Source organism: Silene latifolia, chromosome 6 (genome assembly GCF_048544455.1).
Source record: "Silene latifolia isolate original U9 population chromosome 6, ASM4854445v1, whole genome shotgun sequence".
Taxonomy (NCBI): domain Eukaryota; kingdom Viridiplantae; phylum Streptophyta; class Magnoliopsida; order Caryophyllales; family Caryophyllaceae; genus Silene; species Silene latifolia.
Genome location: NC_133531.1, coordinates 25,114,540 through 25,130,885, shown reverse-complemented (window position 1 = coordinate 25,130,885; position 16,346 = coordinate 25,114,540). Strand labels below are relative to the sequence as shown.

General features: G+C 37.9%; 1 protein-coding gene across 1 annotated transcript; it reads right to left on the bottom strand.

The window, feature by feature from the left end:
- Positions 1-1,203: 1,203 nt before the first annotated feature.
- LOC141587860 (uncharacterized) lies at positions 1,204-1,788 on the bottom strand. The gene has a single exon (XM_074409328.1). It carries the CDS (start codon positions 1,786-1,788, stop codon positions 1,204-1,206), a length of 585 nt encoding a protein of 194 aa, XP_074265429.1.
- Positions 1,789-16,346: the final 14,558 nt, after the last annotated feature.

Genomic DNA, 16,346 nt, shown 5'->3' with positions numbered 1-16,346 from the left:
CAAGTTATCCCCTAAAAATTACTCCTATCTTCTAATGAAGAAATTTAAATTTATAATTTGTTTTGTTTAGAGAGAGATACTCATATACCCTTTACTAAAGGTGGTAATCGGGTTGTTTATAGGCACTACAAGTCTACAAGAAAGTAGGAGTTTTCCGACCGCCTAGCTATAAGGCTATAACGATCAGGTCGAACACTAATTACACCAACTCGGTCGGGTCAAAGCGGGGCTGGGTTGTGTTGGATCAATAACTGGTTCCATCAATCGATTAAAGGTCATGTTGGGTCATCAACAAACCTGTCTACTTCTTGTCGATTACTTCAATAGTGACGACATTGATGATATTCAACGTATAAAGTTCGAATGTAGGTCATTGACCATACCCATTTTATCTTGGCTCGAAAGTTCAATTGATTATAGTGCTTCGATCACCACCTCTAAGTACATTTAAGGACTAGTGATATAAAGAGAAGGTTAATCACTGGTTTATTGAATAATTTTTTTTTTTTTTTTTTTTTTTTTTTTTTTTTTGATGACGAGGAGGTTGGATCCTCCCGGATACGAGGACCCCACCACCGCTAGGCGCCCGTACCATGTGAGTTCTTTCCCGCGGGATTATTCCCTCTCCGGGCGTCAGGTCCCTAGGAAAGTGTTCATCTAGGGAATCGAACCCAGGACCTCGCAATTCCTCCTTAGGAGGCTTTGAGGTTACCCTGGAATTCCACTAGACTCACACATCGGTTATCATCGTAAAAATTTGAACTTATGTATTTAGTTTTTGATGTGTTTAAAAATGTATAAGTGTATTAATTATAGTTTTAAGTGAAAACAACAAATATGAAGGTCAATTTGGTCATATTTAGACCATTATTACTCGGGCCTTCCATCGGTTTTACTCAATATCGAGTCACATGTTGGGTTCGGGTTAGAAAAAACAAGGCTGTTATCAAGTTCAGTTCGGTTTGATTTCGGTTCACCGACTTTTCGGGTTTTAACTAATCAATTTCGGTCGGGTCGGGTCGCTTTTGCCACTCAAACACACCACACGTGAGGGTCATATTTAGTAATACACGGGTTTATTATTATTTATTTATTTTGAATTAAACCCTCAAGGGCTTAAATTATAATATTATCAGAATCAGCACGAACTACATCAGAAATATCCAACGGAACAGACACCAACCACCTACGAGATCCTATTGACTATGGTCTCAGATGAGCGAGCTCATGAGCGACCTTATTAGAATTCCTACGCGACCAATTAAACGTAACATTGTCAAAAGAATTACATAAAACATAAATGTCATTGTAAATTAAAAAAATACTATTGCGCCTCTTCCTTTTCTGCTGTAGATCTTGGATAACATTCAAGCAATCACCTTCCAGGATAACTCTATGATTATTCATCCGACGTGCCTCTTTGAGACCATACAAGATAGCAGTTGCTTCCTCTTCTTCTGGGTCCATTACTAACGTCCCTTGCTCCACGCCACACCACACAACCTCCCCCCTGTCATTTCGACATACAGCATCCAACCCCACACCCACACCCACACCGTCCATAACTGCTGCATCCACATTCACTTTTGGCACCCCACCTCCCGGCCTCCGCCAACCACCTTCATCCTCCACTACCCCTCGAACCTCCCTTGCCATATCCAAACTCCCCCTCCCTGCCATCTCACATACCAAATCCCTCACCCGTCTTACAACAAGATCCGCCCTCCATTCCCCATCCTCAAAAATCGCCTTATTTCTCCTCTCCCAAATAGCCCAACAACCATTCATGAATATCACCTGCTCTTATGTGTCCAGCTCCTTCAAAGCAACTTCAACCCAGTCCCGAACCCTCGCAAACCCTGAACATGACGGCACCTCAACTTCCAACCCCTCCCAAACACCACCGACCCATCCACATCCACATACAACATGTAAGCAAGTCTTCTCACAATCCCCACACCGAACACACCGCTACTACAGATACAGGCTATAACAACGGGTAAAAACCGTTGTAAAAATAAAAAGCGGACGTTGTTAAAGCGGCCGTTGTAGAAGGTATTTACAACGGTTTGGTTATTTAATGAAACCGTTGTCTAAAGTATTCACCACGGTTAAAAGCCGTTGTTGTTGGGTGTTCTCCGTTGTGGAAAGTGTTTCAAAAATTTGGAGGGAATAATATAACAACGATTGTCGTATGTATAACCGTTGTTGTAACTTTCTCTCCAAAATTGTGAAGTCTTTTGACAACGGGTTTATGCTACATACCCGTTGTTGAAATTGTTAGTAACAACGGTTCTTAGTTGAAGCAAACCGTTGTTGTAACTTTACCTTCAAAATGTGAAGACTTTTAACAACGGTTCTTCGTTTAAAACCTGTTGTTGAATATTATGCGTGGGTATTTGTGAAAGTCATTCACAACGGTGTTTTTTTTATTAACCGTTGTGAAAGGTCTTCACAACGGTTTTTTTTAGTAACCGTTTTTATTACGAACTCCTAATGTTTTGAAAAATTAAATTTGTTTCATGCCATTCAAAAACCTGCATATATCAAGACACCATATACCAAAGACCAAAGATAAATCACAAATGGGTTCATCGAACTCAATAGATTCAATTCAACCACAACAAGAAGATCATATATATATATATATATATATATATATATATATATATATATATATATATATATATATATATATATATATATATATATATATATACTTACAAGGAGTTGAATTTACATGAACTAATCATTCCCTAACTTCAACAAAAAATTTACTAATAAGTTGATCTAAACTCTGAGTATCATGCATTTCTATATTCTAAGACGTAGTTGCCCCACATGTCTCTTACCTCGTCTATATCTATACTTGAGTACTTGCTCAATCATGAGACGGGTTGATTGCATACTGCGGAAAAAACAAAGAGAATACATTATGGTATATATAGCGGCAAGCAAGACAACATTAGCAACATCATGGTATATATAGCAGCAAGCAAGACAACATTAGCTCTAATTTAAAAAAAAGTAATAAACACATTATTAAATTACTAACCTTTTCTGGAATAATGATATATCTTCGCCTAATAATCTCCAACATGAACCGACAAGCGTAGTATCCACATTGTATGCTATCCGTGGTGGCGAGGGCCTATTATTACATAAAAACAAACAGACGAGAGAAAGCTCACATCGAATCTTGAACTTTAGGTATTGTATTAGTATTAAACACATATTTTGCACTTAATGTTATTGTATTTGAGCACGTACCCCTCGTTATCGTAATAAAATCGGGGCCAACATCGAATCTTTCGTGGGTTGATCCCGCTCGTTTGCGCTTTTCTTCTCAAAGGCCCTTTTTTTTAAAATAAAAAAGGAGGCGTAAACTCATTTTTTTAGGGTCAAAAATGAGCTTTTTTCTATAAATAAAAATTGAAACTTAATGTTATTATAAATAAATCAGTATTATAAACTTACATATTAATCAAGCGCTTAAAAGTCTCGCTTGGTTGATGATGTAAAGAGTCCAACCGTAAAACTTTATTCCTTGTCGGCATGATGGCCGCTAGCACCCAATGAGTCCTACATCAAGAGACATCATCATTATTAACAAGTACATATATTAGTTATGAAAATGCAATTGTAGGGGAAACGTAATATTAATTTGTTTATTACCCTTTTTCATTATAAGCGCCAAAAATCGCTTCTTGGTTGTCGCCAATTCTTGAGCAATATAATCTACCCGTTCTTGGAACGAAAATCCAAATAAATAAAGATAAAATAAAGGGGCACAAGAATCCGTATTGATCAGATGGAATATTCTTCTCGGGGATCACTCTCAATTTCAATATCATACATTATTACGGTATTAATTCCGGTATTTAAAACACTATCTAGTAGTCAGAACGAATATTAGAATATGAAATTATTTATTAAGAAACTTACTTCATCCAAACAAATACGTGTTGGATATCAATCTGTCTAGGCCACCCCATACGGCTAGCATATCCCATGATAGATGTGCTTGGCGCTCAACCCCTAGAATATCCTCCTCGAGCGGAATAACTATCAATTGCTCGGTGGCTATGCGATGGCCACCTCCTCATGCGCTTTCCTCATCGTCACCGTTCTTACATATCCCATGTAATCCTTCCCTTTATATTGTCTGTCGTTTAAACTCCTAACTTTCAATGATGAGGTAGTAGTAGTAGCGGTAAAGACCGGGACTTAGGCTTATCGTCTTTTTATCCCCTACACAAAATTAGCATGTTTTTTTATAAATACAGACAAAATATAAATAAAGGGAGCGAGGTTTTTAAAAAATGGAGAAGTTAATTAAATACCTCATCAAATTGTTGTCTCGACGAGGTCGTTGGCATGACCGTGTGGACTTAGGCTTATCCGCTGGCCGGCTTTTTTGTTCCCTACAAAAAATAAAATAACATATAAATTTAACATATTAAAACATTCAACAATTAAAAATTTAACATATATATAAAGGTATTTCTTCTAACCCCAACCGCTTCCGCTTCGAGGCGGAGACGTCCGAGCCAAGTAGATGTGAGTTTCAGGCCATTGGATGAAACTTCCAAGCGCATCTCCCGAATGGTAATGTCGTCACGAATCGGGACAGCGGTTGCAAGTTTTCATGGCCTGGTAAGACCGTAGTTATCTCTACTTTGGTATGATTCGCAAAAGTTTTTCGCCATGAACTACGCTTTCACTGCCCAGATTTGGTGTGCATTTCTACGAGACCCCGCCAACACGCACATGTGGCTTTTCAGTTTTAGGGTCAAGCAAGAATAATCGGCCTCTTGTTTACGGCCTAAAGAATATACACATACATTATTATATCTTTGCAAAAACGCTTCAAATTCAAAAGATTTTGCAAAACGCTTTCTATCTCGGTTCGATTTTTGCACAAACTTCAATTCATATAAATTTAACTAATTAAACACTTCATGCATACCTTAAAAAACAGGGAACCGACTTGAAGGGGATGTATCTTTGTTTTCCATCAGCCGTCTTCTCAAGTTGCATCTCCTTTTCAGACCCATTATTTACCTAATAAAATTAACCAATGGCACCATGTCAGAAGTTATAGCATTAGAGCTGGCAGGGAACACACCCCCTGATCTTACCCAAAAAAAAAAAAAAAAAAAAAAGGAAGTATTAGGTACCTGATCGGCTTTAGTTGTTACAACTTCAGAAGCATTATTAGGTACCTGATCTTTCTGAATCTCGTTGACCGATACTTCCTTCTCATGTATTGCCAAGGTAGTAGCAGCCTCTTGACCAATCTGTTGTACCTTATTATTACCCCCTTTAGAAATGACATCCTCCATCATCTTCACTTCTTCTTCGAAAGCTTACCTCCAAAGATTCAGCTTTAGTAGTACGAATGCCATTAATCAAGTCGCTTGTCAAGAATGTAATGTGTCCGCAATTTTTATCCCAACAATAACATGTGAATTGAACTTAAATGAAAATAATAGAATAAATGTTACCATGTCAGCCTTCTCAGACTTAGTCTTCCTTTTCTTCTTTATCTGGGCAGTTTTCCCATAATATTTCGTTACTCCAACCTGTAACGGGACGCCCCTGAAACGACCTGGATGTTCGGGTCGGCCGATCGCTCTAGCAAGAACGTCATTACGACCACTGGGAGTGAATTTCCTTTCTTCTACCTCTTTCAATACGTTGTCCTATAATATATTAAATAAACTTCAAATTATATTTGTGACTAAAATAATAAAGTTAGTAATGAACTCGTCTTAATAAAATAATGCTTACTATGTTGGCCAACACTTCCTCATCATATTTGTCACGCGACCGGGATCCTTTAGGCGTGTGCCCTTCTTTATAAGTTACATGTCGATCCACCTCTTTCACTCCCTTTGCCACCTACACATTAACATGGTAACATTTATACACGTAAATGTGTATCAATGCAAGTCCAAGTGTGATTAAAAAAATAAAGTCTCACAGGACGGGGAATAATGCATGCTACTTACGAGGTTCTCTTCTATCTTTCTCAGAATCCGCCTCGAGAACCATACCATTTCCCCTTCTTGCATGAAATGTTAGCACGATTTCTTCTGCTAACGGCCTTCAAATAATTATATAAAAGCGCAAGTAGATGAGATAATAAAAAGATTATATAAAGGACTCATTAATTAAAAAAATGATAGGTAAATCGTTAAAAGGCGAGGATATTTAACCTGAAACTTCTCAGTAGTTCTCATCTTTTTGAAAAGATCCCATTGTTCCTGCTTGATGGTGGGACACTTGTTTTCCGGTGGGCTCTTACGCATCTCCCCCGTTACCTTGTCCACATACAACCAATTCCTAGCAACGTCACACCTCCACTGCCTGTGGACATCCGCTGCCTTATGCATTAAATACGGATCATGGCTTTCATCGGGTATAATAAAGCCTTCCTTTACATGAGCCAAGTATAACTCCGCCAATTTTGGATTCAAATTTCTAAAATCATCTAAATGGATAGGCACAAACTGTCTTGTGCAAGTACCAATCCAACTGGAGAAAAGACCCGCATTTGGACCAGTAGGGAAACCCATCTCACTCCATGTTATTTCGAACGGCTGTTTAGCGGCTATAGCTGCAAGGACTTTCTGGCACTTCGTAGCACCCCTCTCACCAGGCTTATTATCACCAGGCTTATTATTCTTTTGACTTCTTTTACGTTTTTCACCCATTATAATCCTAAAACCCAAATATGAATGATATAGGAAATGAACAACTTAACAACGTACATGCAGATTATTATCTAAAACCCTAAACCCTAATAGGAATGAAAATTTAAAACAACAGATTGAGCTTCTAAAATCCTAAACCCTAATGAGAGGAGTGAAGTAGATGATGCGGGATGATAAAGATAACAAAGAAGATGAAAAACAAACAGATGCATGAAAAAGAAACAAGATGATCGTCTTAAAACCCTAATGACGAAACACAAAATTAAAGTGAACATACCTGATGATGATGATGATGATGATGATGATGATGATAAAGAGAACGAGCAGGATGATAAGGGAAGGCAACGGAATCTGGGCGTCGGAAATTTGGCGACGGCCGGCAACGAGAATGTAGAAAGCGAGGAAGAGAGAAGAATCAACTCAGGATACCAACGGTTGAACTAATGTTGTGTGTGTTTGTGTATGGCATGCTGTATGGGTTTCTAAATTAGTTTTTTATTAAGACAAACTATTGACAACGGGTGCTCAAAGAAGAACCGTTGTTATATGTTAATAACAACGGGTCAATAAAAGTCAACCGTTGTCAAAAGTTTATTACAACAGTTAAAATATACCCGTTGTAATATATTTTCACCAAATTTGCGCCAAAATGAAATATGTCAAAAAAATCATTGACAACGGGTAGAGGTACTACACCCGTTGTTGAAAGTATTAACAACGGGTAATTTAAATTTAACCGTTGTTATTGTTGAACCTTTTTTTTTTTTAAATTATCAGTAATTCCATTACAGGTCCAAACTCAGAATAATACATACTTAATGTGTGACACCATATATCTTTGCAACATTATTCAAAGAATTTCAACACCAAGATCCACATCTAATAATAAGATCAAGAAAATAAGACAACACCAGCATGCATGCATACTGCATATCTAGGCTACAGGATTTACCATGCCATGCAAATTTGGGAATTTTTATTTAACAATATAATGACCATTATTGATTTACCAATAAACTAAACCATCAAATTATTGGTCCAAAATGACTCAAAATGTTGGTCGTCCATATCACTGTCCCCGATGAACTATCTCGGGATCGGGACGTTTCTTGGATATCATAGTTTCTTCGTTAACCCAAATACCTTCACCATGGTCATCACGCATATAGATGCTTTCAGTGTCCTCATGATCAGTGTCAACATCGTCGAAATAAGATACAGTGGTAGACTGATCCATTCCCTCAAAAACGACATCCCGATCATCATCACCATTATCGGATGGACTACTCCTTCTACTCCTTATAGACAGATACAACAATGACCACTTCTTATCCATAGGATCGGTGACATAGAACACTTGTTTAGCTTGGGATGCCATTATGAAAGGATCATCCTTATTATTGCCAACCTTACCCAGATTGACCAACGTAAATCTCATCTTATCCTTTCGGACACAATGGATGTTGTTATCAACCCAGTTACATCGAAACAAAGGCATTGTGAAATCAATGTAATCTAGTACCAATATTTCTTAAATAACACCATAATAAAGGCATTTTCCCCAAATAGGCTTTTTATCTTTTGAAGTAGCAAAGTGCATTGCCTCAAATTCAGAACTCACACCACTATTTTGCATTGTGCTCAACTCATCTTGCTCGCGGGTGTAAAAAGTATATCCATTAATGGCAAAACTATTGTAAAAGGTGACCCTGGCATTTGGACCTAAACCAAGACGTAGTAACCTAGGAGAGATGTCATCACCAGTTTGATCAGTACACTCTAAGACAATATTCCTAAACCACTCTGGAAACGTCTTAGTATGCTCGTTCGCAATCCAGTTCTCGGTCTTGTTTTGGTGATCGTATTTGAGCTCATTTTTGTGTTGTTGAATATAAGGTTGCACCTCATCTTCGTTGTTTAGCACATACATGTGTGCTAAATGCAACATTTCACGTGTCACAATTTTTTCAACCCGGCCCCTAATACTTTTTCCGGTCATCCAGTCACTATGACGATTCTTAGGAACGCCAATCAACTCCTCAGGGGAGAGATGAGCGTAACAATATGAAAGAGCTTCGTCTAAAATAGCGCATTCAGCAATACAACCTTCCGGACGATACCGATTAGATGTATAGTCCTTGTAGACTTTCATCAATCTTTCGAAAGGATACTGGTATCTCAAGTACACGGGCCCAAGGTACAAAATCTCTCTAACGAAGTGAATGGTCAGATGAATCATGATAGTGAAGAAAGAGGGTGGAAAATACATTTCCAACTGACAAAGAGAGGTTACAACGAGGTCCTGCAATGAATCCGCGTCATCGGGATCGATGACTTTCTCGCATATGGACTGGAAGAAGAGACAGAATCTAGTTATAGCATATCTTACCTTTTCAGGTAAAATGGAACGAATAGCCACAGGTAGTAATTGTTGCATCAAAGTGTGACAATCATGTGACTTTAACCCGATGAGTTTTAGGTCTTGCATCGACACTAGGCTTTTGATGTTCGACGAATAACCATGTGGCACTTTAATTCCATTCAAGCATGCACAGAACTCTTTCTCTCATTCCGTGAAAGGGTAAAAGCTGCTGGCGGTAAAAACGATTACCTCTCTTATGTGGTGCCAACTCTAGCCTAATACCCATCATTTTCATATCTTCCCTAGCTGCGGCGTTATCCTTTGTTTTACCAGGAACATTCAGAAGGGTATTGATAATATTATCATAGACATTTTTCTCAATGTGCATGAAATCGAGGCAATGCCTGACCTCCAGGTCAGGCCAATATGGAAGTTTATCAAAAAATATGGATCTTTTCTTATACCCACGAGTAGATAATTTAGAGCCGCTCTTCTTCCCATAATCTATCTCAATATGCTTTACTTTCTGATAAACTTCATACCCACTCAAAATTCTAGGAGGTTGACGAAGTTCTTGTCTTCCATTGAATGCTTTCTGCATCTTGCGATAACAATGCTCATGATACAAGAACCTCCTATTTCCCATATACACATACTTACGAGAAGACTTCAAGTATTCAGACTCGATATCCTCCCCACACAATGGAAAAGCCTCTTTCCCATGAACTGTGTGCCCAGAAAGGTCGCCATAAGCCGGATAGTCAGTTATTGTACACAATAACATCGCTCTCAAATTGAAAGTTCCGTTCTTATATGCATCAAATACTTCTATCTCACTATCCCACAACAATCGCAAATCATCTAGAAGAGGTTCCAAATATACATCTATATCATTTCCAGGTTGTTTAGGGCCGGAAATTAACAACGACAACATCAAATACTTTCTTTTCATGCACACATATGGAGGTAAGTTATAAATAGCCAACACTACTGGCCAAGTACTATGTTGGCTACTCATGTTTCCGTGTGGGTTCATTCCATCAGTGGACAACACTAGACGTAAGTTTCTAGGTTCATTGTCGAACTCGGGATACTTAGCGTCGAACGATTTCCATTACTTACCATCTGCCGGGTGTCTTAGCTTTCCATCATTTATTCTTCCTGTTTCATGCCAAGTTAACATTTTTGCATCATCGGGATTCGCATAAATCCTTATGACTCTTGGTATCAATGGAAAATACCACAACACCTTAGCCGGGATTCCTTCCTTATCCTTATAACGCCACTTCAAACATTTAGAGCAATTGGTTAAGTTTTGATATAATTTCCGATACAATATGCAATCATTTGGACATGCATGTATTTTCTCATATTTCATACCCACTCCTCTTATTAGTTTTTTCGCCTCATATGTCTTAACAGGTAGAACATTACCATCAGGAAGCAACTCCTTTATCAAGGCTAAAAAACTAGTGAAACACGTGTCACTCACCCCATTTGCCCCCTTGATATTATACAACTTCACCACAGCCGACATTTTTGTGAACTTACAACCAGGATACAGTGGTGCTTCAGACTCACACAACTTCTCATACATGTTGTTAAGGTCATCCCAATTACTAGTGTCATCACCTACATCTTCAAAAGCAATGGACTCATCATCATTCTCTTCATTATCTATAGACCCAACATTCAACTTCTCTACTTCCAACTCTTCCAACTCAAAAACTCGGCAAACTCAGGATCATCGGTTAGCCTTTCGTGTACCTCAACATCATCTTCTTCCGAGTTATTCTCTTCCTCTAATGATTCCCCATGAAAAATCCAAAGTGTATAGGATCGACTAAATCTCCACTTTTCTAGGTGTATTTTAACGTCCATAAAAGCCATATAGCTAATATTACCACATCTTTCACAAGGACATGCAATACTAGAAGAACCTTTCAAATTGTTCTAAACGAATTCATAAAATTCAGCTAAACCATCCTTGTAGGTGCGGTCACTCATATTTGCATCAATCATCCAAGTTCGAGTCATTATTCTACATTCGTAATAATAGGCAACTAATTCAGAAAATACAATAATAGGCAAACAAATAAACGAAATTCGGAAAGCAATTAAGCTAAATTATCAACAAATTAGATAATAACCCAAAAAATCCTATATCTATAAGCGTTGCTAAGAAACATATATATACCTGATTGATAAACACGATGAGGGAGAGAAGACGTGACAACAGTGACGGAGATGAAGACAGAGAGACGATCAGGGAGGAATGGAGGATGATATAGTAGCAGTATTAGCTTGTGTTTGTGTTTTGTAGCGTATAGCAGAATAAAGCAATATGTTGTTCTTAAGATTTTCATAATATTAATAAGAACGGTTATTGAGTCTACAACCGTTGTTAAAAAGTATTAAAAACGGGTTCTAATATAACCGTTGTGATTACTTTTCACTAATTTGGCGCCAAACCATTAACAACGGTTAAAATTTAACCGTTGTTATTAGTTTTTTCATTAACAACGGTTGTTTAAGTATGACCCGTTGTTAAAACCAATAACAACGGTTAACAACACATAACCGTTGTAATAAAGTTTGGTAAAATTTGCGGAATCAATTCTACAACGTGTTTTGATGATTTTCGTGAATAAGCGTTGTTAAAGGGCCGTTGTGGTTGCCTGTAATTGTAGTAGTGCACTCATTACCAACCGACCCCAACCGCATCGAAATATTCCCGCTGGTAGGAATAGCTTCATTACACAGCTGCCAGAAGAACGCTTTAATCCTTGGTAAGACAGGGGACTTTCCAGACCTTATTCCACAACCAACTATCAGAAACGACACTCGATGGCCCCTCCATATCCTCATCCTGCTTCCCGATAAGCCTATAAGCTAAACGAACTGGATATACCCCATCCCTTTCCCCACTCCAACACCACTCATCATGAACCACTTGATCACAAATCCACATCCTAAGAACTCTCTCACACTCAAACGGAAGAAATATCGACTCAACCAACTCAGTGTCCCATTCCCTACCCCCGTCCTTCATTAGGTCCACCAATCGCAAATCCGGATTAGACACCCCTCGAGGCGAGAGAATCTTCCCCGAATGAGAACCCCTCACCCACGGATCCCGCCACACCACCGTGGTCAATCCGTCCCCCACTCTGCGCCGAAGACCCAACAAAATCAGCGACCGAGCCTCACATATACTCTCCAAGAATAACTCGGATTATTTTCCACACTCGTCTCCAAAAAGGAAGTAGAAGGAAAATATTTACCTTTCAGCAAACGTGTCATCAAACTTTCCTCACCAGTAAGTAATCTCTAGGCCTGCTTACCCAACATCGCACTATTAAATTTCATAAAATCCTGAAACCCGAGTCCCCCTCTGCATTTTGGCAAGCAAAGCTTCCTCCACGCTACCCAAGGAATCTTCCTCCTACCATTCTCCGTGCCCCACGAGAACCGCGAAACAAGAGACCGCATCTCGTCACAGAAATTAGCCGGAATTCTAAAGACACTCATCGCATAAGTAGGTGTAGCTTGGGCCACTGCCTTTATAAGCACCTCCTTACCCGCCTTACTGAGTAACAAACCCTTCCATCCCTGCAACCTCTTACTTAACTTGTCTCGAATCAGATCTGTGAGACTCTTCTTAGATCTCCCCAAAACAGTAGGCAACCCCAGATACTTCTCCTGACACAGTACCTGCCTGACACCTAGTACCCACTGATCAGCTGCCTTCGTACCGGACTCGTACCGCGGCTAAACGATACGGTAATCAGCAAACTCACCAACTGCCCCGACGCCTTCTGGTAACGATCAAGAATACGCATAACCTCCCTAGCCTCAGCCTCCTTAGCCTTAACAAAAATGATACTATCGTCTGTAAAGAATAAATGGGATACACTCGGAGCGTGGGGAGCGATCTTAACCCCATGAATTGAACCCACCTCGGCTGCCCTTCTCAGCATCCCTGACAACACTTCCGCACATAATATAAACAAGTATGGTGACAATGGATCACCTTGTCGCAGACCTCGACCTGGCAAGAAAGGAAAGAACATTCGCCCATTTATAAGAACCGAATAACTTACCGACCGAACACACCTCATCACCATACTCACCCACCGCTCATGAAAACCCATCCGAACTAGCACAGCCTCCAAAAAATTCCACTCAACCCGATCATACGCCTTCGCCATATCAAGCTCCAACGCCAAATGACCCCCCACTACTTCTCGTATTCTTCATATGAAGAAAAAGCTCAAAAGCAACTAGAATATTATCACTAATTAACCTACCAGGAGTAAAAGCACTCTGGTTCTCGGACACAATCTTGCCCAAAAACCGTTTCGCCCTATTAGCTAGAACCTTAGAAACCAATTTATAAATCACATTGCACAAACTAATCGGCCGAAAATAGGGCCTTAGGCGTCCACCTTGACGAGCTGCTAGGTAAAAGTTGATCCGATCCAAACCGCCTTAAACTTGGCCATATGCCCATATATAACCCGAAAATTAGATTAATCGAATCCAAACCGACCTGACTTGAAGTTATACCAATTACCGATGGTAACCTTATTTGTCCCACCCAAACTCAACATGACTGTGATATGATTGACTCAACTTAATGGATGAACTGATAACAAATTACCTTTAAAATATATTCGAAATAACACCAACTTGCTAGAACAATTCCTAAGCAATAATTTTAGAAGTTGTTATATTTTGAGAGGTTATAGATATCAATATGTCCATAAATTGTTTATGCGTGAAATTATCGATACAAAAATAAAGCCCCCATATAACGATGATTCTATATGTATTGTAATTTGTAACTGTTAAAAGGGTCGGGCTGATCGGTGAGTCGGGTCAAAATACGGGTTGGGCTATACGGGTCTCGGGTCGGTCAGGGTCATAATACTGGTAGAAAAATGTTTATGCCGTTTTTTATTTTACCATTTTCAGCCGAAAAAACAACTTTTGTAAAATTAAATTATATTTAATAATAATATTATAATTATATTCATTACTTATCGTACTATACTAAGAGATTTTTAGATAATTAGAATTATTGTGGTACATTATTTTATTATAAAATAATATAAAATTAAATTTTTTATATAAAATATTAAAAAATTATTTTTCAGTTTATTATTTCAAATAAAATATAAAAATATAAAATTTTAATATTTTAATAATATTGTTGATTTATCTTTCACTCATCAGGTCGAACGGGTGGGTCGGGTTTCGACCCTAAAATAATGGGTCATTTCAGGTTCGGGTTATTTCAGATCACGGGTCAAGAATTACGGGTCTTCTAGCTTGAAAAAGCGATTCGGGTGGGATTTTCAGGTCGGGTCAAGCTTGACATTTCTAATTATAACTTCAGTAAGGAACCCGGTTTTTTTATTGATTCAATACAAGTACGTAATTGCTAAATCCTACACATACTTTACTAAATCCTACACAAAATTATCAACTTTTTCCGTTTTTGCTCTTCTCATTCCACACCCCACAAAAAATTAACCTAATTCAAATCCCAACCCCAATCACCCCTCCCCCCTTTCTCACCTCAACCCACCATGGTCGGTTGCCATAGACCGGCGACGACCACCGCTCCCAGGTTAATTGATTTAACGGTAAAGTCATTGTTGAGTTGCTCAGACAATTGCACCATGCATTGAAGTTCGTCAACTTTTTGATGATTATGCCAAAGTTCCTCTTCCCTTATTCCTTTCAATTCTTTCGACCTATTGTGGTTCTTCATTAATTATTCTTTCTTTTGTAAATTGTGTGTTGCTACAATGATATTATAACACACTAATTTTGTAATACTGTTGTTTCGATTATAAACTAGTCTTAAACCCGTGCAAATTGCACGGGTTTATTTTAACATTGTTATTAAAAAGTGTAAATATATCCGATTAAGTTTTTTATGAAGTCATATTTAAGGGGTTAGTTTTAATTATCGAATCTATGTGCAGTAAATAGATTGTACATCAACTATCTAACATATATAGATATTTTAACAATAAAGTGACCAAAAGTGCATTTAAAAATTTATATAAAAATACAAATAATAGAATTACACTAATGCACAATAATGTTAAGTGATGATATGATTCACGTAACTTGGCAAAATTCTTATAAATATACAACGTGTAACTTACGACGATCTCTCGCCTACATTGTACCCTCTTTTAGTCTCATAAATAGAAGTTCCTCCACAAACTTAAAACGATTCGTTCCTTTGGATCGAAACCTGACCCAAGATAAATGATAAGTTTATGTTAAATGTGAATATAAAAAAATATTTACTTTTTGTATAAAACAACCATTTTCTTTTTTTGAGGGAGTCTAAAACAACCATTTAGATAACTTTAATATGACCTGTTTTCCGACCCTGCATTTAAATGATTGACCTGAATAAGGCTGTATTATGACTTAACCAGTGATCTGACCCGTTTAACTGCTCAAAATTTTCATATAAGTGTAAACTGGTTCAATTCATTTAAAAAGTGACCTATATATCCAAACTTTTTTCACTTACATCTCTAGCCGATATCACTCATCTAATAAGTTTTCAACTTTAGAATGGGTTAATTATTATTATTCTACTTGTATAAGACAAATATATTACTTCTCCCTATATATTATACTTTGTTTATTCTAACTACTTGACCCGTCTTAAGCTTAAGACGGGATATTGGGTCAATTCTCGTATCATTCTTTTGCCGAAATTGGCCTACGAAATATCTTCTAAAACGGACCTATATACTTATCACTATGCAGTCTACACTCACCCCGTATAATTTTTTTTTTTTTTTTTTTTTTTTTTTTTTTTTATTAGGTTAAACACTCCTCTTTTACCCTAAATAAATTACTCTTCTACCTTAAGCCGCCTACCTCTTTGTCTCTTAGCTCATAATATCATACTCGTAATTTGGACGCCATCGGGTGACACCCAATTTGGGCAGTTAATGTATTATACAACTGGTTGTATATATAACTTATTTAATATAGTTGAGATTTGTTATAAAGTTATCGAGTTCTACTAACAAAATTATCGAGCTATGATACAAAGTTATTGGGCTTAACAGAATAATTATTAAGCTCAATAACTTTGTAAAATAGCTCAATAACTTGTAAAATACTTCAACAACTTTGTATAAGAGCTCAACAACTTTGAGGCGGTTGTACAATGCTGCTATACAACTGGTTGTAGGATAGTATTTGTGCAATTTGGGCGCTAC